This window comes from Protopterus annectens, chromosome 4.part0 (genome assembly GCF_019279795.1).
Source record: "Protopterus annectens isolate FY-2018-M chromosome 4.part0, PAN1.0, whole genome shotgun sequence".
Classification (NCBI taxonomy): domain Eukaryota; kingdom Metazoa; phylum Chordata; order Ceratodontiformes; family Protopteridae; genus Protopterus; species Protopterus annectens.
The window spans coordinates 18,517,208-18,542,096 of record NC_056733.1 but is presented as its reverse complement, the minus strand read 5'-3'; the positions used below and the strand labels follow the sequence as shown (position 1 = coordinate 18,542,096).

At 34.6% G+C, this 24,889-nt stretch overlaps 1 protein-coding gene and 1 long non-coding RNA gene across 4 annotated transcripts in view; one reads left to right on the top strand and one right to left on the bottom strand.

Annotated features, from left to right (window-relative positions):
- Positions 1–8,582, top strand: part of LOC122799168 (platelet endothelial cell adhesion molecule-like) — an 879,258-nt gene extending 870,676 nt beyond the window's left edge. For all 3 annotated transcript variants that reach the window (XM_044068057.1, XM_044068059.1, XM_044068058.1), the window contains one exon: positions 8,212–8,582. In XM_044068057.1, coding sequence (XP_043923992.1) covers positions 8,212–8,268 — 57 coding nt within the window. In that variant the 3' untranslated portion in view covers positions 8,269–8,582. The remainder of the gene's footprint in view (positions 1–8,211) is intronic.
- Positions 8,583–10,596: 2,014 nt separating this feature from the next.
- LOC122799169 lies at positions 10,597–24,355 on the bottom strand. Its single transcript, XR_006364433.1, has 2 exons — positions 24,313–24,355; positions 10,597–14,974 (listed from the first exon to the last, which is right to left on the bottom strand). It is a non-coding gene; the product is annotated as an uncharacterized LOC122799169 (long non-coding RNA).
- Positions 24,356–24,889: the final 534 nt, after the last annotated feature.

Sequence of the window (24,889 nt, the reverse complement as noted above, 5' to 3'; positions counted from 1 at the left end):
GTAAGTTTGTGCAGACTATACAGTCTAACATTTATACTTGTTATGATATTACTTAACCTTTATTCAGACTTCTTTCCACATTTTCCATATAAAAAAATATCTTATCAGGGCTGACTGGGCACAATAGTATGAAGCAATGCAATGCACAGAAGTTCCTAAGTGAAACTTATAAAAAAGTGCCTGAAAAGCAGCAGTCAAGTTCACTATGTTTTGACATAAGTAATATTATTTTAGCCACAACATAGTAGCATGCAGACTGCATAAATAGAACAGCTGCATAGCAACATAAAAGCCAGCTATGCCATAAGCAGAACTTCTCATTGTCATGCAGCGTATTCGTCTCCCTAGAAAATAATTTCTACACTGCTACATATGTCAAGCTTTTCTCACCTCATTTGATATTTCACATCTATTTAGTTCACTTTTAATACACTATGATGGGGTTTGTATGAAACTCACAATACTTTCTTTAGGAATTTGTCCTCCCTTACATCAGAAAGCACATTGCACTTAGGACTTCTCACACAGGAAAATTGTACACAACAAGCTGGGCTTCATGGCATCAACACTCAAAATGCAATTCCAAAACAGTGAGTTCTAACATTCACACTGAAACTTAAAACGTCCTAAAAGTATTTTACAGCATTGCATAACCCCCACACACACACACACACACACACACACACACACACACAAACAGACAGTCTTCTGCTACATGCATATAATAATTCTGCAATTGCTGAACCTTGACATAAGGCAAGTATTCAAAGGTTATATAGTTTTGATTTCCTTATGCACATAATATTAATCTCACACTTAGGATCACACTGCAGAGTTTCACTCAGAAATGTATTGCATCTCTTCCTGCTGACCAATGACTTGTTCCTAGCACTCACATTTTTTCTTCCTGGTGAGATCATAAACCTACTGAGTCTACAGAGCTGCATGTTTATTTGAAAAGACAAGCTGAAGTGCTGTCACAGATAAGTAAGCAGCAGACACTAAAAAGAATGAAATGTGACACCACTGGATAATAGAGGATATTAATGTGTAAAGACTATTCTCAATAAATAAAAAAAACAGTTTAGTCTCAACACTTTCTGCACCTGAAAAGGTGCATTCTATAAATTAACATTAAAAAGATAAACTAGCCAATGGAAAAAAAAAAGAAACTATAAATGAGGTCTGGAACAGAACGATTTATCCAGGGACAACTTCAAGTGAGGCTAGCAAATAGAGTAGTAGGGTTTAGGAGGGTAAGGGGAAGATAGGGTTAAATAGGAAGGAGGGATGATTGGGAGGAAATGAGATAAGGGTAGGAAGAAGCTTAAAGGGTTTTAGGCAAGTGTAACTGGAGTAGGAGTCACATTTTTGGCATGAACTTGCTACCCGCCCTCCCTCCCTTTTTAGTGGTGATTGTGGGTGTTTTTCAATTTGGGTAGGGCAGAGAAGAGGGGCAGGCTTGCCCTCTTCTGTTCGCCCTCTGGTGGTGGATGTTCAATTCAATAATTTGGCAAAGGCAAGTGAGAGGTTGGGCTGCTTGATAAGGAAGGCAAGTGAGCAGTTGCTCTGCTTGATAAGTAAATAAACAAGCAGAGGTGAGCTTCTTATTTGGTCGGAGGTAATTCAATAAATGATAACTAAAGTGAGTGGTATGCTGCTTCATAAGTAAGCAAGTGGAGGTATGGACGCTGCTTACTGATCAGGATGAGCGAGGTCACACTGTCCTATGTTAATGTTGCATGGATCTTATTTTCATCTGTATCATGTTTTGGTTGAAATTAATGAATATTGGTTAACAATCATGTTTATGGAAGTTTAATAAAGATCGTCAAATGTCATTCGGTGTGATGTTTTTATTGAAGGGGACCAGGACAATTGGAGATTCTAAATGTCGGCAGTAATTTTGAGTGCTGCCATTCTAAGTGAATAGTGATAAGAAACAGCTAATCTGAAGATCATATAAAACTCATCTCCTTGGGGCACAGAATGCATTTTGTGTAACAAAATGCATAGGCAGAAAACAAATTATACCAGGATGGCCACCTTCATCAGGAGAGTCAGAGTTAGAACAAAATAAATATTATTAATAGTTATGTATTGTGCTTAAGTGAAGTTTGTTTTTTGTAGAATATCAAGGCAAGGCAAAATATATATATATTTATGTTTCTATCCATAGTAATGTGTTAGCTTTCATTACATCATCAAAAATGAACTTGTTATTCATGAAAGCTTACAGTAATAAATCAGAAATCTGAATGGTTGCAAAGCAGTAAATTCAGCGGCGATGTAAATAAATAGCAATTTGGGGGGAAAAAGACTAATAGCCTCTTCATGATGAGTGTTCTGAAATTTCAGTTGTATAGCTCTCAGCCTGTAAAATATAAAATAACAGCACTAACTTTCAAAATCATTGACGAAGAACCTGGATAGTCATTATGGAGATAAATGTTATAAGATCTGCACTGAAGACTCTTGGGCATGATCCTCTGTCTGTCTTTCAGTTTTTACTTGGTCATTTTGGCTAGTCAGAGAAAGCATAACAAATTCTTATTTTACCCAATAAAATGTGAAAATACCAGAAAGAGTATATTAACAATTATTTACAGTATATTAAGAGATAATGTGTCTGCCAACCTGTTTGCTAACTTATTTAACTGATTCAAATATTCACTGATATGTTGCATAGGTTGTTTAATTTGTAAACAGAAAGGATGATGCAGTGGTGCAGTGGTAGTGTTGTCACCTCACAGCAAGAGGTTCTCCGGTTTGATTCTCTGCTTGAGTTCCTTCTGTGCAGAGCCTGCATTTGTGTAGGTTTCCTCTGGGTTTTCTCCCACGTTCAAAGATGTGTATCTGAAGTGTTTCTCCCTGAGCCTCTGCTGAAAATTGGTTTAGTTCCAAGTCAGACTTTCCTGGTTAATAAATGTTAAATAAAATAAATAAAAATAAAGGATCATTATAAAAGTAGAAGTCATGCTATTATGTATAAATCCTAGCAGCTGGGATACATGGTAACCTTAGCTTACTAAGCTCAACTTCCTCAAACATTGAATACTTTCTAGACTGACCAATAAAAGCTATTTGATACAAATTGAGAGATTTATGAAAGAGCTGAATCAATATGAATCAGAGGAATTTACCAATATGCTTTGTAATTCATTTAATCAATATCTTAAATAATCTTGAACAAAGGTAAACCACAGCGTTAGCAGGAACCAATCACCAAATGAAAAAATCCAAAGGGATATGATGTAAAAACTCCAGCTTTAATCCAAAATAGACAGGAAAACAGACAGGATGAGCGCTTTCGCTATGTAGCTTCTTCAGATCCAACACATACTCAATAAAAGTCTCTGTAATATATACTTCTCTGAGTGCACTAATTAAGTACTTAAGCAATCTATTAATTATAGCTTTTAAAAAGACATTGCATAAAATCATCAAATATATATATATATATGCTAATTCAAGCACTTGTAAACACATAAAAACATTGCTTAAAGCATGCTTAATAAAATGTGCTAAATAAAAATACACAATATGAACATATAAAAACTCATATTATTTAATATTTCTCCTTTGTCTCAATTTTGGTTTAATTGAAGCTCTTTCATTCAGCCCATGGTCTTTATCAGCTTTCAACAGAATAATCCATTCTGTTTCTTTTGCTTCAGTATAGGTTTTTATATCACCTCCCCTTGGATTAGGGACTATTACTTCCAATACTTTGAATAAAAATGTGTGCTCAGAATCATGAGTTATAAAGTGCTTAGCCAGTGCATTATGTAGAGTGCCCTTTTTCATATGATACACATGCTCCCTCATTCGATCTCTCAGTGGGCGTTTGGTTTTGCCTACATAGAATGAGGAACATGATTGACAGATAGCTAAATATACGATGTGATGTCATACAGTCAGCTTGGGCATATATATTAAATGTTGTTTGCAAATCAGGATGAAAGAAATGCATTGTACTGTCAATAAGTGAACAAAAATTACAGTTGCCACATGGCTTAGTGTAACCTTCATGTTTATCTTTACAGCTAGACGTAGGATAGCAAAGCCTTCTTTTTAAATTATTCTTATTTCTATATAGAAATTTGGGTTCATCCCCAACAATCTGCTTGAGATCATTATCTACATGTAGAATGTCCCAGTATTTACCAATCACTTCCCTAAGCTCTAAATAATCAGAAGAATAATATGTAGAGAATTTAACATGTTCTCTATGCTTCATACTTCTATCAAAATTATCATTAAAATTTCTAGGCCCAAAATAAGGTTCTGCCTTTGAGGAATGTAATTGGTATACATCATTTAGTTCTAGATTAATTTCAGCAGTATTATATCCTCTGTCAGTTAATCTACCTTTAAGACCCATTAATTCACTTTCAAAGCCTTCATCTAACGGGTTCAGCCCAGAGGCTCTAATAGCTTGGCCTCTCATAATATTTTTAAAAACATAATGCGGATGCATACTAGATCTATAAAGAAGGGTATTTGTATAACATGACTTCCGATGTACCCCAGTATTAATGAGATTGTTATCTAGCCTCTCAATGTATAAATCTAAAAATTCAATTTTATACAATGAATAGTGCATAGTAAATTCAAGATATGATGTAAGATCATTCATAATAGTATACATAGATTGAAGTTCATCCAAAGAACCTTTCCAAAGTAAAAACAAATCGTCGACAAAACGTTGATAGAATATCACATGTTGTTTAAACATATCATTACAGAATAGGACATGTTCTTCCCAATATGCAAGAAACATGTTTGCGTAGCTATGGGCACAAGGTGTGCCCATAGCTATGCCCTCTCTTTGCTTGTAGATGTTATTCATAAACATAAAAAAGTTATTCTCCAGTACTAGCTCTAAAAAATGCACAATCAAGTCAATGGATACAGCAGAATAGTCACTATGTTGCTTCAAATATTCTGTAATATAACTTAATCCCAGTTCATTGGGAATTACAGTAAAAAGAGATTTTACATCAAAAGTGACGAAAATGTACTCCATTGTAATTGTAATGTCCTTTATACATTCATAAAAATCAATTAAAAATTGTTTAGAGTCTCTCAATACCATCATATTAGTATTCAATACAGACCTGAGATGTTTTTCAACATAAACAGAAAGATGTTCTGTTACCCAATTCCGACCTGAGACTATGGGTCTCATAGGAGGGTTGAGTGGGTCTTTATGTACTTTGGGTTGTCCATATATGACTGGTATGACTGGAGATGAAATAATAAGATAACCAAATAGGTCTTTATTTATTAAATTACTCTTAAAGATGTCATTAATTGTCTCATGCACATATTTAATAGTATGTTGTACATTCTGCATAGAAGCAGATATGTAAAAATCATCATTTAACATATTTTCCATTTTCTCTATGTAATCAGACATGTTCATAACAACAATTTTACCCCCTTTATCTGCAGGTCTTACTATAATATCAGGGTTATTCTATAGTTTCCTGAGACTTAATCTTTCTTTAAATGTTAAATTGTCTCTTTTTCTAGCTGTTTTTTTACTACTGTGATAAATGTGTAACTCTTCTTCAGTAAGTTTCATATAGGCCTCCACTAAAGGATGATTTGATGGTATAAATTCACTTAAATTCTTGAATTTATGCATTTCCTTATTATTTAAGTTACTATTACAGTCTTTATATATTAATTTAAGCATAATATTTCTACAGAATAATTTAAGATCTAAAATAGTGTCAACTAATTGACTTTGACATCTAGGAATGAAGTTCAGTCCTTTACTAAATAATGTCATGTCATCATGTGTCAGTATAATATTAGACAAATTGTGGATTAGCGTTTGTTTGTCCACATCTTTTTGAGTGTCTTCTGAGGTACATATTCCTCTGATAACTTCCTCTTCTGTCTCCCCCTGCTCATGGAACGTGATCTGTATGGGCCCTTCTCTGTTCTCACTAGCAGGGGAAAAGACAACTGGAGTGGTTCATCAGGGACTAGCCCTTTAGAGTTTATAGTTGTTTTAGGTCTAACTACGACATCACTATTATGCTTAGATTGAACTGATTTATTCTTAACAATCTGCACATCTGGGTATGGGTTAGTATCCACAGTTTCACCAGAATGTACAAGATGTATAACATCAACTGAATCTTTACTATGGTCAGTATTAGCAGCATTCACAACATTCTTAGATATATTGCTATGTATCAAATTATTATCAGTATGAATTACATTAGGATCCATACTAGCTGTATCTAAATCATGCTCACAAATTTCATCAGCTCTATTAATATTAACCACACAATTTTTACTTGCAGTGTTAGTAAGCAAGTTAACTCTATTTTGTAAGTTCTTATGAGCAGGTGCATCCTGCTTCTGAGCATTTAAATGCAAGGGATTATTATTATGTTCCATTAATGTATCTATTGCAGACCCTTGGTTGTACCTAGGCCACATAAAGACATGGCCTTTTTTGAAATCATTAATGTCCCTGGTGGTCTTGTGGCATTTCTGCTGCAAGAGTTTCCTTTCAAAGGCTAAGACACTGTCCAGTAAATTTTCAAATAATGGCTGCATAATTTCAGCAGGAAAGTCTGTAAACAGCAGTCACTGTTTGGTATTAATGTCTTCTGTTAGTTTTGCCTCTATTAGGCGAAAAAAGTCTATCAGAAGGTTTAAATACTTGCGACTTACCTCTATGTTAAGTCGCTGCCATTCTGCTAAAAGATCCGGATATTCCCTTCCTTGGCTAGGCATCGTGAAAACGCGTAAGCCTCTAGGAATTATATTACGATCTAAGCAGAACTGAAAGTGCATTCTTTGTGTTTGTAGGCGCTTTAATTTCATAAAGCTTCTTTCAATCTCTTCCATAAGAGTATGCAGTTTATCAGAATCAACGGAGGCATGTATGGCGTCATCATTAGCAGCCTCACTATCGAAAAACCAGGAAGTGTTAGTATTATCTTTCAAATATAGCTGAAATCTTGCTTCTAAGGCTTCGTTTTTTCGGTATTCACCTCTTTGATCATCAATTCCACGGTGTTCACCTCTTGGAACATATTCTAGCTCTATATCAGACATATGTATAAAAAGAATAAACAAATGTCCTACTCCTGCACACAGAAGTAAATGAAATAGAAATAATCAGAATACAATGTCCACAACTGTGGCAGGTTAGCGCGTAGGTTCAGAAAGATGCTGAAAATAATCTTGAACAAAGGTAAACCACAGCGTTAGCAGGAACCAATCACCAAATGAAAAAATCCAAAGGGATATGATGTAAAAACTCCAGCTTTAATCCAAAATAGACAGGAAAACAGACAGGATGAGCGCTTTCGCTATGTAGCTTCTTCAGATCCAACACATACTCAATAAAAAACTCTGTAATATATACTTCTCTGAGTGCACTAATTAAGTACTTAAGCAATCTATTAATTATAGCTTTTAAAAAGACATTGCATAAAATCATCAAATATATATATATATGCTAATTCAAGCACTTGTAAACACATAAAAACATTGCTTAAAGCATGCTTAATAAAATGTGCTAAATAAAAATACACAATATGAACATATAAAAACTCATATTATTTAATATTTCTCCTTTCTTAAATCTTATCTTTCTTATCTTAAATAAGGTTAAACAGCACAGTCTTGTAAATATAACTGCAAATTATGTAACATTATGTCCTTGGAAAATATAAAGGAAGAAACACATGTAGCAGTGTGGTTTAGGAAAATCACAAATAGACCTACAAAGTCCAAACCTTACAAAACGAAATGGAGTATTCCAAAGTGAATGTGGGCAAAGTGATTGATGTTAGACATCACAAATGGAAAAATAATGTGAAATATTGCTAAGATAATTATGCTATATTGATTAAAAAAAGCAGATATTAATAGTTGTGAAATGATATAAGTTGTTTCTTAGGCTTCAGTTTTGCAGAATCTGCATGAATCTGGCTGTAATTGATTGCATGTGGAGTTAGTTTTATTATTGCATACTTATCCTTATATTTAGCCATGTACTTTTGATTGCAATTACAGTATATTTACTTTCATATTTTGCATGTTCTGAGACCTCAGTAAATGAATTGCTGAATTTCTTATGGATAACGTAATTGATGTGCATTTCTTTATGATTTGTTTTAACTTATGTTATTATTTGTTTTATCTCTTTCCCTTTCTTTCTTTTTTGTCTTCCAGAAAGTGGAAAAATGTACTGATGAAACACAAGATGCAAATCACAAATTAGATGGATAGCACAATATAATTTTCTTTCAGAAATCTAGCTGTATTTTGAATATAGAAGTGTGCAGTTTGGAACATTTTTATGATATCAAAAATGCATTTGGAAATCATGGACATGGGCTTCAACATTATATGGTGAGCTATAGTTTAATGAGGTTTGGAATCCTTAACATTATGTGAAGTGGTAAATGCTTCGCTTGAATACGTACAGGAACAGAATAACAGATCAAAAACGCATCGTACAACAGAATGCATAACACTCTCTGGATCCTACAAACCCGACATCTGCTGCTTTGTATATACCAAAATGCTTTTGTTGCAAATGATAAAAACAGTATTGAATAACTTTTTTACAATTTTCAAGCCTGCATGAGATGATGTATCCTGTTTAGTAAATGCTGCATATGGAAGTCGTCCTGCTGGTGGCAAAGTTTTTGGAGCAAAAGGACACGTTGTGTCAAGAGTGTTCAAATAAAGGCATTCTGCATTCTATGTGTGCAACTGCTCTTCCAATTAAAACCCATTTTCCAAGAAGAGATTGTTTCAAATGGTCATAACTTATCCCAAAATGGCAGGAATGCTGAACAAAAGCATACATATTTAATAATGTGCACAAATAATGAAATACATTTTATTTTGTTTTATTTGAACTTTTTGTTAGAAAAAAAGTAAGTCAAAATTTTTACCTCTAATTTTGGGTTGTACTCAGATTAAACCTGTAAAATTGTATCAAAACGGTCACTATATACATTTGTGTAGTAAAGAAATCGAATAAAAGTGCAACACAGATTTTTGAACATAATGAGTGACAGATATGACTCTGTGTAAGTAGTGAGCATTTTGTGTCACTGCCTAGTTGGCACATCACAAAACATTTTCCTGTATACTTTTGTTTGGATGTACAACTGTACTGATCTACACACATTTCACTTTATACAGTGAAACACACTGACCCTTGGTGAATAAAATGAAATAACAAATATTAAGTACTGCATTGTTTATTACAATCTAAAAGAATATATAGCACACCTAACAAATGTCACTTTTTTAGGTCTAAGGCACCAGTGAGAGAGAGAGTGCCATTCCAGATAAAATGGACAAGTCAAAATACAATTTGCATATCATTTTAGATTTTTTTTGGGGGGGGGGCAAAGACCCACAGTCCTCAATGTAGGTGCCTCATACCTTGTACTACCTTCTTATATTCAGCTCTGAGGTCACTACTTCTAGTGGAAAAGGAGATTTCCTCATGCAGTGCTAGGTCTGATAAACTGTGCAATTTCACAAAGGGTGCAAAATAGAACATGCAGTCCTAGTACCTGCACATCTGTCATACTCCCATTATGGACTAGATACTAGAATACAGACATGTATGCACTCAAAGTCCTCTATTTTAATTCTGTATTTGGAAGCCACTCACTTAAATTAATAAACTGCATATAAAGGCATGCTGCATTCTATATGTGCTAATGCTCTTCTAATTAAAACCTCTTTTCTGAGAAGAGATTGTCTCAGTTGGTCATAATTTACCACAGAAGGGCAGGAATGCTGTGTAAGATATGACCCTGTGTAAGTGGAATACATTTTGTGCCCATTAATCACAGGGAAGACAAACACATACCATAAAAATGCATAGCATTGAATGTGAGATATCCAATATTGCACAGGCAGAAAAGGTCTGTTTGAAGGCTTTGGAAAAAATGTAATATCAATATAAACACCTTTATTACATGATTAAGCGTAAACCTGTTAAAATTATGTTGCCTGTTCTATGTAATAATGATAAATTTTGCTGCACAGAGAAATACCAGTTTACTTTTCAACATACTATTGAATATAACACAGTATACTTTGTACTTTATCGTATTAAATATATTTTTATTTTCCGGGTCCAGTGAAATCTTGGTTTCCTTTGTTACAAGCCTTGTGTTTTTTAATTACTAGTGTTTTGTTTCTAGGAGGTCATTGCCGTTTTTTTTTTTGTTTATTAGTTTGCAATGGGAAATACAATAAATATATGAGTAGTTTAGTGTAGCCAATCAACTTTTGTTTTAATATTTTTTTTTTAAAAAAAGATAGTCAAATATTTTAGTTTTTTACCAACACTGAAAATGAAAAAAATCAAGAAAGGAAATACAGTGCTTAAGTAAATATGTAAAAATACTGAAATGAGTGGTAAGACAATAAGAATTATGCATGTGTTAAATAGTATTCATGTTTCAATCTACATTTATTTTTGCAAAAGAAGAAAAAACAAATGCTAGCTACAACAATGCATAGAAGTATTCCAAATACAAAGACTTCCAGTCATTTTTGGAAAATCTGTTGAGATTGTTCTATATTAATCTGTCTGTGACCATTGTAGCAAAAACAATTTTTTGTCTTTAATTTTATATTTGAACATCCAAATGTAATTGATATAACTATCAATAGTAGTTTAAATCCACCAGGCATTACTCAGACTGACAGCATTTTGAGAGGTACGTTGTCATAAGAAAGATATATTGTCCATACATAATTTTTATCTGAAATGAACTAATGTGGATTGAAATATGATTCTTTTTTTTTTTACTTGTCTAAAGATATTTATCTTATGTTCCTTGTTAAAGTTTAAATTCATTCAAGGTTCCTGTTTAAATTTCCCTCACCATGCATTTCGTAAGTATATCAAAGAGGCTTTGTAAATAAATGCAAAATTCTTTTTTTTCTTTCTTGCAAGAATATTCATCTTTGGAATATATTTAGATAAGCATAGATATTTTGCAGAAAAATATTTGCACCTGTTCAGATATAAACTAACAATCTGATGGCTGTTAACTAAAGAGTGGGTATAGACTTGAGTCATGTAAGATTCTAGGTAATCTGTTCAGAGACCACAAAACAACAATAGATTTGTTTAATGAAACAAGATAAAATAATCACTTATACTCATTCATAATTTTTTCAAATGTGTTTTCAGTAACAAAATAAAACTGTATGAAATGATTATGTCCCTTTTTCAAAATATTCCAAAATAATTTTGTTATTCAGTTTTTGTAGTGAATATCCGCAAAGTAAAATAAAAAGTTTGCAAAATCATAATGAAATGTACTGGGGAAGAACATAGCACCACAATATCACCACTTTCCATAGGATTCTGAAGTTCCACTTTTCCAGAGAAATTTCATAAAGATTCTATGTACTGAGTCGCTCTATTAGTGTAGCTAATCAGCTAGCATGTTTTTAAAAGGGGGGAAACCTGAGTATCTGGAAAATAGCCTACACATAAATGAGGAGAATATGCAATACTCCATACAGAATGTGGCTGGAGGTCAGGACTGAACCGCAGGCACTGGAGCTGTCAGCAACATTCTTCAATGTACAAAAAGTACTATAGCAGTCATCATTGGTGATCATTCTTTTCCTTTTGGATTTGGTGTTGGTTAAGGAAATATCCAGTGTATTTTATGGCTGACCAATAAGAGATTACATACTTAATTGAAATTAGTCACTCACTATGCTTTCACAATCAGCTGTGAAAATTCAGTCAGTCAGCTGTGAGAACAAAATAAATTTAGTTTGATGATAGCTGTATTTTGTAATTCATCATACTTGGATTAAGTTAATTTGCTTATATATTTTTATAGACTTACATGTCTTAAACTCCTGTAGCTGAAATCAAAACCTTAGCTTACTTGTACACACTACAGTTGTTAACTGTCAAGGCTTCCTTTTATAGGACAGTGCTCATTTCTGAGGTTGGAATGATAACATGAAATAATGCAACTGACTTAATCAGAAAGCAGTAACAGATATCAGCCGACTAAAAAAATCATAAAAGTATTAATTTATCAAGATGAATTCATTTGCTCTGCAGGAACTATATGAATATATAAACTTAATTTGTATTGATGTGGGCACATAATAATCTTGTTAACTGATATAATTTAAATATGAGATGTTTGTAGCACTTCAGAATCTTCATGGGAGACAGTAAACTAAGGTACTAAATATTTTATTAAAGTTTATTGCACAATAAAATAACTGGAATACCACAAGTTACTGAAACCTCCACTTCTACTGACTGCAGCTGCATAAAGTTATATGACTTACAATAAATCGATTAATCAGGAAACTAATAGACTTTATATAATTTGATGTAGTAGACCACTACAGCCTACCTCTTCCCTGTAATTCCCTCCAGTCACCCCACACAACATATGTTTATTTCACCTTTTCTTTCCTAAAGAAGAATGTGCCTTTGTTTATTTAAAATGTAAAATTAAATGTTCATTGTAAAAGTTATGCTGGCATAAACTCAAAGCAAGGCTATCAGTATATTTCTAGTCATGTGAAAGAGATATTTATTTTATGTTTTAAAGAAACAATAATGTAGTGTGTTATTTTCACAGGAAAAGGTTTGTACTGTAACTATAGTCCCCAAGATAGATGAGAAATGCAATATAAATGTAGCTTCTTTATGAAGAACTACTTTAAAGTCAAATACATTTCCAATGGTTCAAACATACAAAAGGGTCATGCTTGGTAGTTTACATTCCCCATAAAACATTCATTTATTGCAGATGCCACTTGTGTATGTAAATGGCACCCTTATAATGTTAGGGCTGTAATTGTAAATGTTTACAGGTGAAGACGAACTTTGCAGCATCTCAGTGTGGTCTGTCTACTCCAAAGTACACTTACCTCTTAGTTATTGTAAGCAGGGGTAAGAGTGCCATGGCCCACCTTAATATGGGTGTACAGGGACAAAGCCCCAGACCTGCCAAAATGTGGTTATTCTGTCACAGGAAGTTTTGGAATTCATTGTTATCCAGCTTGATTCACTGCCAATTGGTCACTGCAGGAAAGATCACACCTACTTTCCTTGCACTGGTGAAAAGGAGCCATTAACTACACTTCCATAATCTTCATTTGTGTGTACTTTTACTTAAGATGGTTTCTCTGTCAGTGGGAGCTATGGAACCTTTCCTTATCTGTGTGTGACTGGTCAGTGGGAGCTATGGAACCCTTCCTTATCTGTGTGTGACTGGTAAGTGGGAGCTGTGGAACCCTTCCTTATCTGTGTGTGGCTGGTCAGTGGGAGCTATGGAACCCTTCTTTATCTGTGTGTGGCTGGTCAGTGGGAGCTCTGGAACCCTTCCTTATCTGTGTGTGACTGGTTAGTGGGAGCTATGGAACCCTTCCTTATCTGTGTGTGGCTGGTCAGTGGGAGCTATGGAACCCTTCCTTATCTATGTGTGACTGGTCAGTGGGAGCTATGGAACCCTTCCTTAACTGTGTGTGACTGGTAAGTGGGAGCTATGGAACCCTTCCTTATCTGTGTATGGCTGGTCAGTGGGAGCTATGGAACCCTTCTTTATCTGTGTGTGACTGGTTAGTGGGAGCTATGGAACCTTTCTTTATCTGTGTGTGGCTGGTCAGTGGGAGCTATGGAACCTTTCTTTATCTGTGTGTGACTGGTTAGTGGGAGCTATGGAACCCTTCTTTATCTGTGTGTGACTGGTAAGTGGGAGCTGTGGAACCCTTCCTTATCTGTGTGTGGCTGGTCAGTGGGAGCTATGGAACCCTTCTTTATCTGTGTGTGGCTGGTCAGTGGGAGCTATTGAACCCTTCCTTATCTGTGTGTGGCTGGTCAGTGGGAGCTATGGAACCCTTCTTTATCTGTATGTGACTGGTTAGTGGGAGCTATGGAACCCTTCCTTAGCTGTGTGTGGCTTGTCAGTGGGAGCTATGGAACCCTTTCTTATCTATGTGTGACTGGTCAGTGGGAGCTATGGAACCCTTCCTTAACTGTGTGTGGCTGGTTAGTGGGAGCTATGGAACCCTTCTTTATCTGTGTGTGGCTGGTCAGTGGGAGCTATGGAACCCTTCCTTAACTGTGTCTGACTGGTAAGTGGGAGCTATGGAACCCTTCCTTATCTATGTGTGACTGGTCAGTGGGAGCTATGGAACCCTTCCTTAACTGTGTGTGACTGGTAAGTGGGAGCTATGGAACCCTTCCTTATCTGTGTGTGGCTGGTCAATGTTGAGCTATGGAACCCTTCTTTATCTGTGTGGCTGGTCAGTGGGAGCTATGGAACCCTTCTTTATCTGTGTGTGACTGGTAAGTGGGAGCTATGGAACCCTTCTTTATCTGTGTGTGGCTGGTCAGTGGCAACTATGGAACCCTTCCTTAACTGTGTGTGACTGGTAAGTGGGAGCTGTGGAATCCTTCCTTATCTGTGTGTGGCTGGTCAGTGGGAGCTATGGAACCCTTCTTTATCTGTGTGTGGCTGGTCAGTGGGAGCTATGGAACCCTTCCTTATCTGTGTGTGGCTGGTCAGTGGGAGCTATGGAATTGAGTTTGGTTAACAGAGTTCCCACTTGTTGATAATAAGGGGCTGCCTTTTTTCTTCAGTAGAACATGTAAATTTAAGTGCAACTAGGTCTAGTTCAAATATCATAGGGATTTTTTTTATTTTTCTCCAGATTATTTTACAGGGATTTGTTTTCTGCTCTTTTTACTAGATCATTAAACATGTTGCCATTTTTAATCAAGACAGTTCATTTCAAATTTCTATATCATGTTTGGATGTTTCTATCAGGCTTGTTTAATTTTTAATATAGTACAAAGGGCCACCACTTCCTCTATAAACATTGATATATTGTAGGTTAGCCATAACTTGTTAAATACAAGTTTATTGGATGTCCTGCTCTCTCTCTCTCTCTCTCTCTCTATCTATATATATATATATATATATATATACACCCAGCAAGTAACAATAAATGTTTAAAACATGTCAAGTCTATTCTTCAGTAAAGCTTTATCATTTGTATGCAAAAGTAGGTTGTATCAGTCACACTACTAGGCACCATTTCTGCTGCAAAATAAGATTTTATTATTTGCTGCTAATATAGACTTGTCTTTTTTTAGAGAAACTAAGTCAATGAAAGGCATTGTTCCTTAAGTCCCCAGTCACATTTAATTCATCAATCTCATTTGTTCACTTGCTAGATTTTCATAAATGATTATAGTATGTTTTGACAGTTATGAACCTGAAAATACAGCTATTAAACCAAAACCATTACAGCTATTGTCATTTTGCCTTTCAACATATCTGTCTATATCAAATATATATACATATATATTTAGTGAACTAGATTGATTTCACTAAACATCAATGATGCTAATAGTGGTAATGTTGACACATTAACATCAATAACACAATGTCGACACACTTCTGGACATGCTGTCAGGATTAATCAAGCCCACCCTGCACCCCAACCCCCCTGCTAATTATATGTACTTGCAGCATATAGGTGCAGTCATGTATGATCCAGGTCTTAGTTCTACATCTCTGAGCTCTTATAAACTTACAGCTCTTGACAATACATCCCATAATGCCAAAGGCATTCAGTGTTCCTAACGAAAAGTATTAATTGGAGGGTCTATATTATATTCTCGAATGTCGACAATGTTGAATCTGACATTGTCGACACGAGAATAGCGAAACTGCAGAACATCGAACAAGTAAATGGAAATCTCCATAAGGGGAGATTTCCATTTACTTCAATGTAGTGTGATCTCGAAGTTGGTATATATAAGCAGCGGAGGTGGGGGGTGCAGCCCCCCATGTGTAGGGTGCAGGGGTGCTTGCTCCCCTGCCTACACCGTTTAGTTTTTTTTTTTTTTTTTTTTTTTCTGAACATTCAATGTTTTAACAGTTCAATCACTAAAGGTCGACCTTTAGTGATTTGAACTGTTAAATATTTGATGTTCTAATATAGACCCTTAATTGGAATAGCTTCAGTCACTCCTGTAGACTGGATGCTGAATGTCTCCTTTATATATACATCACTTTACTGACCTATCTCTAAAGAAAATAGTTCAAGTATTAGAGCAAAATCAGTGGTATGTGTTATTAGTACAATTTATCCCACTGTAACTGTAAAGCATGTCCCTGTATGATAAATGGAATGATTGTACAATAAAGGGTAAGAAATATAAGATTTTGAAAACCTAGCCTGTAATGTATAATCAGTGATAAACTGTATACACTGTTAGTTTGGTCCTTTCTATGCAGCATTGGTCAAGCACAGCATTAAACAGAACCTACATGAGCACATTAGAGATATAGGGAATCAGCTTGAAGTAAGTTCATGCTGGTAAAATATTTTTTAAACGGCATAACATTGTAGAATTTTAAATATGCTATCTTTGAAAAAATAAATGTTAACTAGATTAGGGGAATCAAAAGAAAATGTGCTTGCATAAAGAGTTACTGTATATTCTTAAACATGTTCACCTTACAGTCTAAATATGACAATGAATCATAAAGAATTGTTGTGAGAATGGAAGAGCTGAGAAAATATCAGATGTATATCAACTTATCTATATGTTTATATAAATATTTCAGTATATGTTGTTTTGTAATAAAAATGCAATAAAGTGTTTTGAAAACATTACATTTTTGTGGTCTTTAAAAAGTTGACTGTGGCATAAAATATGTGATGCAATTAATTAATTAAAGCTATATACTCACAATGATTCACATTAACACATTATCAAGAAAGCTTGTGTGAACCAGTGTTTTAGGGTATTTTTACTTTTTTGAGTAGTCTGGCAGTTGGTGCAGAGATTAAGACTATGAGCTGTAGTTTCTGTAGTAAAGGGTTTGACTCCCTTAGCATCCTTCTGTGTGATCTTGAGCAAGTCACTTAACCAGATAGTGCTTGGAGTCTGCAGGGACTTTGTGCCAGACTCCTCAGTGGTCTCCTGGACTTCAAGTCCAGTAATTACCTATGAACCCAAAAGCTGCGTCTTAATGATATTTAATAAGCATAGAAGTTATTATAAGGGTGTGCCCTGTCCAAAAGTTTAGGACAAGATACAGAGAGCTGATCACTGCCCTAAAATTAGCAGTGTCAATGAATTTACAGGTAGCATACCTGCTAAATGCTGGAAGATCAGAAGGTTGTGGGCTGTTCCTACCCCAAGAGCTTGAATTAATTTTCCATTACTGACACTACGGTGCAGAATAGGGCCGCTACACTTGTGAGTATGCTGCCCTTTGGATGAGGTTTTAAACTAAGGTCCAGTCTTCCTGAGTTGTTGATAGAACAGGTAAATGTAAAAGATCCCATGTCACCTTACTGATCTTTATTATAAATAACACAAATCTTTTCGTAATAAAAATTCTGGTAACAAAAAGATGAATATTTACATTTTATTCATATACTTAAGCACCTTCCTCAAATTTGGCATCTCATTCCCAGACTCATTCAACCCATACCACTCTTTCACCTATAATAGACATTTTACTTATTTTTATTTCAGTAGGATATCATTTTTATTGTACAAAAACTGCATTAAACTTTGCCTTCTGAATATGACAAATGCACTCAAAAAGCTTCTGTCTTATCTGTTTTGTCATCATTTATCCCATTACAATAACTATGTATAATTATTTCAAACCAGCATGCCACCATGAAGTACTGAATAGAGAAAACTATAAAGCAATTAAGACATGAAGTGCCACTGTTAGAAGACTATAGAAGAGTATAGAAGAGAGAACAGATCAACAAAAATACTCATAAAGATAGTCGTGATAAAAGCAGCGTGCAGTATCAGAACAGATCAGGATCTATTGTGCACTATTGCAAATAATAAACTAAAGATATTAGCACAGGCAGAAAAAATTAGAAGATATGCAGATAAATATAAAGGAAAAGTACAAAATAAGCAATTTATTAATGACTCAAATGGAAAACAAGGCAAAAGGAATAGAAGCACCACAAAAAAAAAAAGAAACACACATTTTGGAGAAATATATATGAAGATCTTGAATGGATAGAAGAAGTTAAAGAAAGAAAGAGAAGTTCAGATGTACAGGATATGAAATGGTATGAAGTAACGGCACCAGAGAAATTGAAACAAAATTAAGGAAAGCTCCTAAATGGAAAACCCCAGACCCAGATGCAGTACCTATCTTCTAGCAAAACATATTAACATCTTTACATGAAGATTTAGCCATGAGTAAAAACTATTTATATGACAACCTGGCTAACAACAGGAAAAAACAATACTCCTCCTTAACAGCAAACCTACAAGGTATCATAAAACTATAGACCAATAACTTCCCTTCCGACAATGTAGAAACTACTCTGGAAATGATATCAACAGAGTTTGTCATTTAGAAGAAAACTCAATCATGGCAATAGAACAAAATGGTAACAAAAAAAAAATCATATGGAACAAAGGATCATTTGTTGTTAAAAAAGTCATAATGGAGAACTGTAAAAAGGGGAAGAATCTAAGTATGACATGGATAGCCTACAGAAAAAACATTTGACAGCATCCCACTTTCATGGATAAAAGAGTGCTTAGAAATGTATAAGATACACCTATACTTATAGATTATATTACAGCGACCATGAAACAGTGGCAAACCACTTTGCAGTTAAGCCATGATACAGGACAAATTATTATTCCAGGGATTACAATTCAAAGGGGGGTATTCCGGGGTGACTCTTTGTCACCGCTGCTCTTTTGTCTTGCCCTTAACCCATTAAGCTGTCTACATAACAGATTAGCATGGCTACAAATTGGCTCCCAGAAAAGAGCAAAATGTAAAGACTTCTTATTCTTCTTTTTGTGGGTGATTTGAAACTGTATAGTTCATCCGATGTGGAAATGAAAACACAACTATAAGTGGTCAAAACTTTCTCAGATGATATAAGAAATTAATTTGGTCTTGATGAATGTGCAAAACCAACCATAAAAGCAGGAAAGCTTCAGCACCAAGAAAATATCTATCTGGGACAGGACTGTGATATAAAAGAACTTGAGCGAGTGGGAGTGCATAAATATTTGGGAATTGATAAAGGATCAACAACAAAACATGAACAAATGTAAATAAAACTTAGTAAGGAACATTTTAGAAGACTAAACTTAATACTGAAAACAGCTCTGACATGTAGGAATAATGTCCAAGGTATAAACCAATTTACTCTCCCTGTCCTAACTTACAGTTTTGGCTTGTTTGACTGTCCCCAAAAGATATTGGATCAGTTGGACAGAAAAACAAGAAAAATGTTTCATGCTTATCAAATGATTTATAAAAAATCAGTGTATACCAAGATTATGTAGTCCCCATTTTGAAGGAGGTACGGGCCTCCTTGAAATTGATTGCATGTATAAATCTGGAATCATAGGACTGCATACATATCTGCTGACCTCACAAGATCTAAACATAGTGAAAGTTTTAAAACATGATGAGAATAAGTCTAAGATGACTTCCCTGCTTAGTTTAACAGAAGCATATCAGTGTCAAGCGGGAATGGACATCAAAACAGAAGCAGATAAAAATCAGGCAGCAACTGAATGTGCCAAAAAACAAAAGAAAGAATATAAGGTGAATGATCAGATGAGAAGACAAGAAGTGTGGAAAATGCATGAATACAGTTGCAAGTACAGAAAATTCTTGGAACAACCTCATGTCGATCTGGACCAAATGCAAGAATGGTGAAGGAGAGTTGAATTTAAACCAAAAGATGAGAGGTTAATACTGGTGACTTAGGATAGTAAACTACATAGATGTTGGTGTACAAAATCTATTGAACATGTCGGAGAAACAGACAAATCAGGTTTTATAAAACAGAATTGGAAACACTCATGCTGGTTGTGATACTGTATAGTGAAAGGAATAATAATGTGGCAAGACTGTTGCATAGGGATTGAGCTAACATTATGATACTGAAGTAGATAAGAAGCATTGGAAACATGGGCCATAAAGAATTATAGAAAATTATGAAGTTTATATCACATGGGATCACCTGTTACCAACAGTTCAAAAAATAAATGTCAGAAACCCAGATATAGTAGTCCTTGAAAAGAACAAAAAAGGAACATCGATCATTGAAAATGCTACACCCAGTGACTACAGTGTCTTATGTACAGAGAATCATAATATGCCAGGATTTACAGGTAGAAACAAGGGCAATGTGGAAGAAGGATACCCAGACAGTCCCAATAGTGGTAGGAGAGATGGGTCTTATAAAAAAAATGTGCAATCATACTTAGGTATGTTACAGATACATGTGACTCCATATGAATTGAATAAGGAGTCGGTTCTGGGCTCATTGGGGGTGCTGCAAAGAGCACTTCTAGCAAACATCAAAGACTGAAACAATACTAATTTCATGAACTTTAATCATACATCATAGTATTAGAAACCCCAAATACTTGGAGAAATTAAAATGGCATAGCCATACATAATTATCTCCATGTTCAAATTATTGACACCTCGTTTTCCATATTTCCTTACTTTTTCTCTAAGATATCCTTATTTTTTCACATTTTGAAAATGCATGCATCATAATATCTTGTACATTACAGGAATGTTACACTTTATTTCCTCATGGTATTTATTTCATCACTGACTTTAGTGACAATTTGCTTACTGTAAACCTTCATAGAAACAAATATACATTGTTTTTATTTTATTTTCAAACCTTTCTTCTCTTGCATTGCCCCCTAAATTCCTTATTCCATTCTTTCCATGGCTCTGTCTAAAGAAGGATGTACTCATTACATTTTCATGCTACTCCTTTCTTGCCCACGTAATTATGCTACACATTATCTTCCAGCCTAGCCCTTATTTTATAATATTCCTCAGCATTTCTATAACTTTCTTCTTCTTACCTTCCCTAGACTGGGTAAAATAAACTTTATACTTCACTTACTATACCTTAGTCAGCAGGCTTTCTCCTTCACCGAATCTAACACTTAAACCTAATAGATGGGTTCCTATTATATCCTCGAACTTGTAAAAGTCCGAATGTCACATGGTTGACACCATATGATCAAACATTTACAAGTTCGAAGGTTAAAAAAATGGCTCCATATGGCGCAGAATGGGAAGATTTCCCTTTCCTGCACTGAAGTGCGATTTCAGACTTGGTATATTTAAGAGGACTATATCAGAACATCGAAGTATTAAAACTTCGAATGTTCTAATATTGAACACTATTCAGCAAATGCTAAGAATAGCGAAGCTGCAGAACAGCGAATTCTTTCCTCGGGAAAGAATTCGGTTGGCCATTTCTGTGGCTTCACTATTCTTAGTGGTGTGGTGGAAAGTTACGGGTTGGGTTCAGGTAAGTGTGCGATTGTTTGTACGTTAGGGTTAGGGGTGGGTTAAGTGAGTTAGGGTTAGGGCACGGGTTAGGCATGTATGCGATAGTGACAGACTTTAGGGTTAGGGGTGGTTTAAGTGAGTTAGGGTTAGGGCGTGGGTTAGGTGAGTGTGCGATAGTGACGGACCTTAGGGTTAGGGTTTGGGTTAAGGTAAGTGGGTAGATAGCAGTGTATGTTTAGTTTAGTGTAGTGTTAGATGTAGGAATTTAAGTGTATGTGTGTGGTTGCTGTTTGTTTGATGTGCTTGTGTTGTGTGTATGTGTTTCAGAGCAGCGAGTTTTTTCCATGGGAAAAAATTTGTTGTTCTGAATGTTTGATATTTTCATGTTTAGATATTTTGGGGCCGATGAAATAGCATTTTCTATTTTCATCTTTCGATAACGTGATATAAACGCTATTTAAGTAGTGGGAGTGTGGGGGGTGCAGGGGTCTTTCCCCCCTGCTCAAAGAGTTTAGGTAAGTTTTTCTTTTTTTTTCTTTTTTATTATATATTCAATGTTTCAAACTTTGCTTATATGGTGTCGATCATATGAGGTTCAAAGTTTTGAAACTTCGAGTATATAATATAGACCCATTAGACATACAGTGGAGACTGAAAAATGGATTTAAAAATCTCAGTGTTCCTTTTTCTTTCTTATTATACAGGATCTCCACCTTTTACTGGCTTTAGTCTTAACTCAAATATAACAGCAAAAATTACCTCTAGCATCTTCTTCTCCATTTAGCTAGAAAACATAAAATCTCCTCCAACATAACCCAACTTCCCATAAGCAGATTGGGTTATTTATTAGTATGTGTATATATATATATATATATATATATATATATATATATATATATATATTTTTTTTTTTTTTATGCAAAACATAAATCACAGGACCACATACATTATTTATTTTTTTATTTTAATAATCTTTTCCATTGTTCTATAGCAACTTCTTTACCTCCAAATATTATTCTGAATACTGCTCTCTTTCATAGAAAATAAAGTCTTTCCATTCTCTTTATTGCCCCATAGCCCTTGCTTTTTTATTTAAGATTAATCCTACAATTTTAGGTAAGTTACATTTATAGCTGCATTTCCCCATTATCTGTTTCATCTACAACCACTATATCAAATATACCGGGTCTATATTACCTTATTGAATGAAAAAAGAGAGAACACTCTTTCATCGATCCAAAAAGGTTGAGACCTCTAAAGAATGAAGACACGGACCATTGATTTTTCTTCCCAGGGAAAAAATTGGTGGGCCATCTTTGGGATTTTGCCATTTCCTCCACTATGGTGCAATCTCAGAGTTGGTATATTTAAGTACAGGGGTGTAGGGGTCATAGCCTCCCACATTGGAGGGTGTTGGGGTGATCCCCACTACTTCATTTTTGTGTTTAAACATTTTTTTTGTGGGGTTTTTTTTTGTTTGTTTTTTTGCAGGGCAACGATTTTTTTCCTGGGAAAAAAAATCGCTGTTCCATGTCGTTGCTCTTTAGGGGTTTCGACCTTTTCAGATCGATGAAAGAGTGTTTGTGCTTTTCATCATTCATAAGGTAATATACACCCACTATATCAGATGTGCGCCTCATCATTAATGGAACTCTTCTTTCATACAAAATTCTATTATTTTGCCTTTCATGATTTCTTCTATTTCCCTATAATTATATTCATAACTAAACCAAATAACACTATATCCACCGCACAACCTTACTTTATTGCGTTCACTATGTTGATCTCCTCCGCTAACCATCATCTATTAACTAAAGGCCTTAATATGAATTTTCATAAACTGTCCTGAAAAAAATTAAAAAATATTCTCAGCTGAACATGTCTAACACTGTATGACTTCATAATATCATATTACATCACTTTTCCTTATAGCATTTAATCCTTTACTCCATTTACAACTTCATTTATCAAAATTCCTTCACCACACACCCTTGTTGCATAACCTTCTTCACTAATTTCACATCTCTTTTATAAGACTGGACATTATTTTAACATTCCCATTATCTGATGTTATTGGTCTCCAGATCCTTAATGTTTTTTTAATCATTTTTCTATAGTAATTTTATCCTGTCTATATGCCGTTGTCTTTTAACTCAAATGCAACCTACTCAACAAAAGCGTGCAACAGACACTGTCAACTGTAATCACATTCTTAAAAACATGTATGCTATTCCACCATTTCTGGTACTGTATCACCCTTTCCATTTTAACAGTAATTTCTCATTCCTCCATAGTTACACTTCCTTATATTTTTCCTTACATCTTCTCATTTTTTCACTTGTCAGATTATTCATCTTCCTCATTTCTGACTTTATATACTTCCTTCAAATCTTCTTCCATCACCTTTATAATTTCTCATTGGCTCCTAGCAATCCTCCCTTTCCTCATACTCGACTTCTAGCATAAAGATCTCATTCATTTCAACATGTTTTCCTAAAGCAGAATTAACCATCTCTTTTTTTACAATAGATAATTGTGTCTTTGCAGTGAATTTCATATTTTTATTTTATCCGATTCATAAATTTCCTTTTTACCATAATTTAGTTCCCCTTGTTTCAAAGCTTTCTCATATTATATGCATTTTTCTTTAAATACCATATTTCTGTATTAATGCAATTTCTTTGCAATTTATATATAAAACCTCTTATAATTTGCTTCATGTGCAGCTCACAACATTGTCTACTCTCCATAAAAAACTTGAAATTATTCTTTGCTCTTTAAACAACCTCTTTCTCTTTCACCATTTGTCTATGACAACTAAAATACTACATACCCTTCTTAACCTTTTTATACCTCTCCCTTCTCTGACTATCTATATATATATATATATATATATGCACACACATACACACACACACACACACACACACACACACACATATATATATATATATATATATATATATATATATATGTATATATATATATATATATTTTTTTTTTTTTTAAACATTTGTTTACCAGGAAAGTGCAACTGGGAGATAACCCATTTTCAGTGGAGGCCCAGGGTGAAACCCACAAGAATGCAGGGAGGACATGCAGACTCCGCACAGGAGGCACCCCAGCTGTACATCAAACAGGAGAACCTCTTGCTGTAAGGGATAATACTAGCTGCTGCACCAATGCACCCCCCCTTCCAAATACTAACTATATTGCTAAATGGTCAAGGAAATTTATTATTCTATTTTCTGTTTCTGCATTTTCAATTATTTTCAATGTATAATAAAATCAACTTCTGCTTTTATATTTCCACCTCCATATGAATGGCTTCTTTCCTAACACACTATATGGAAATATCTTTAAAAGGTCTCCAAAAATTGAGATAAATACCCATCTACTTCTTCCACCTCCTAATGTCGCAAATAAATTGCCCAGAACTACCACTTCTATGTTTGTTCCTGCATACTTTTAATTTCTTCCAACTTTAAGTATTTTATATGCATAGATAATTATTC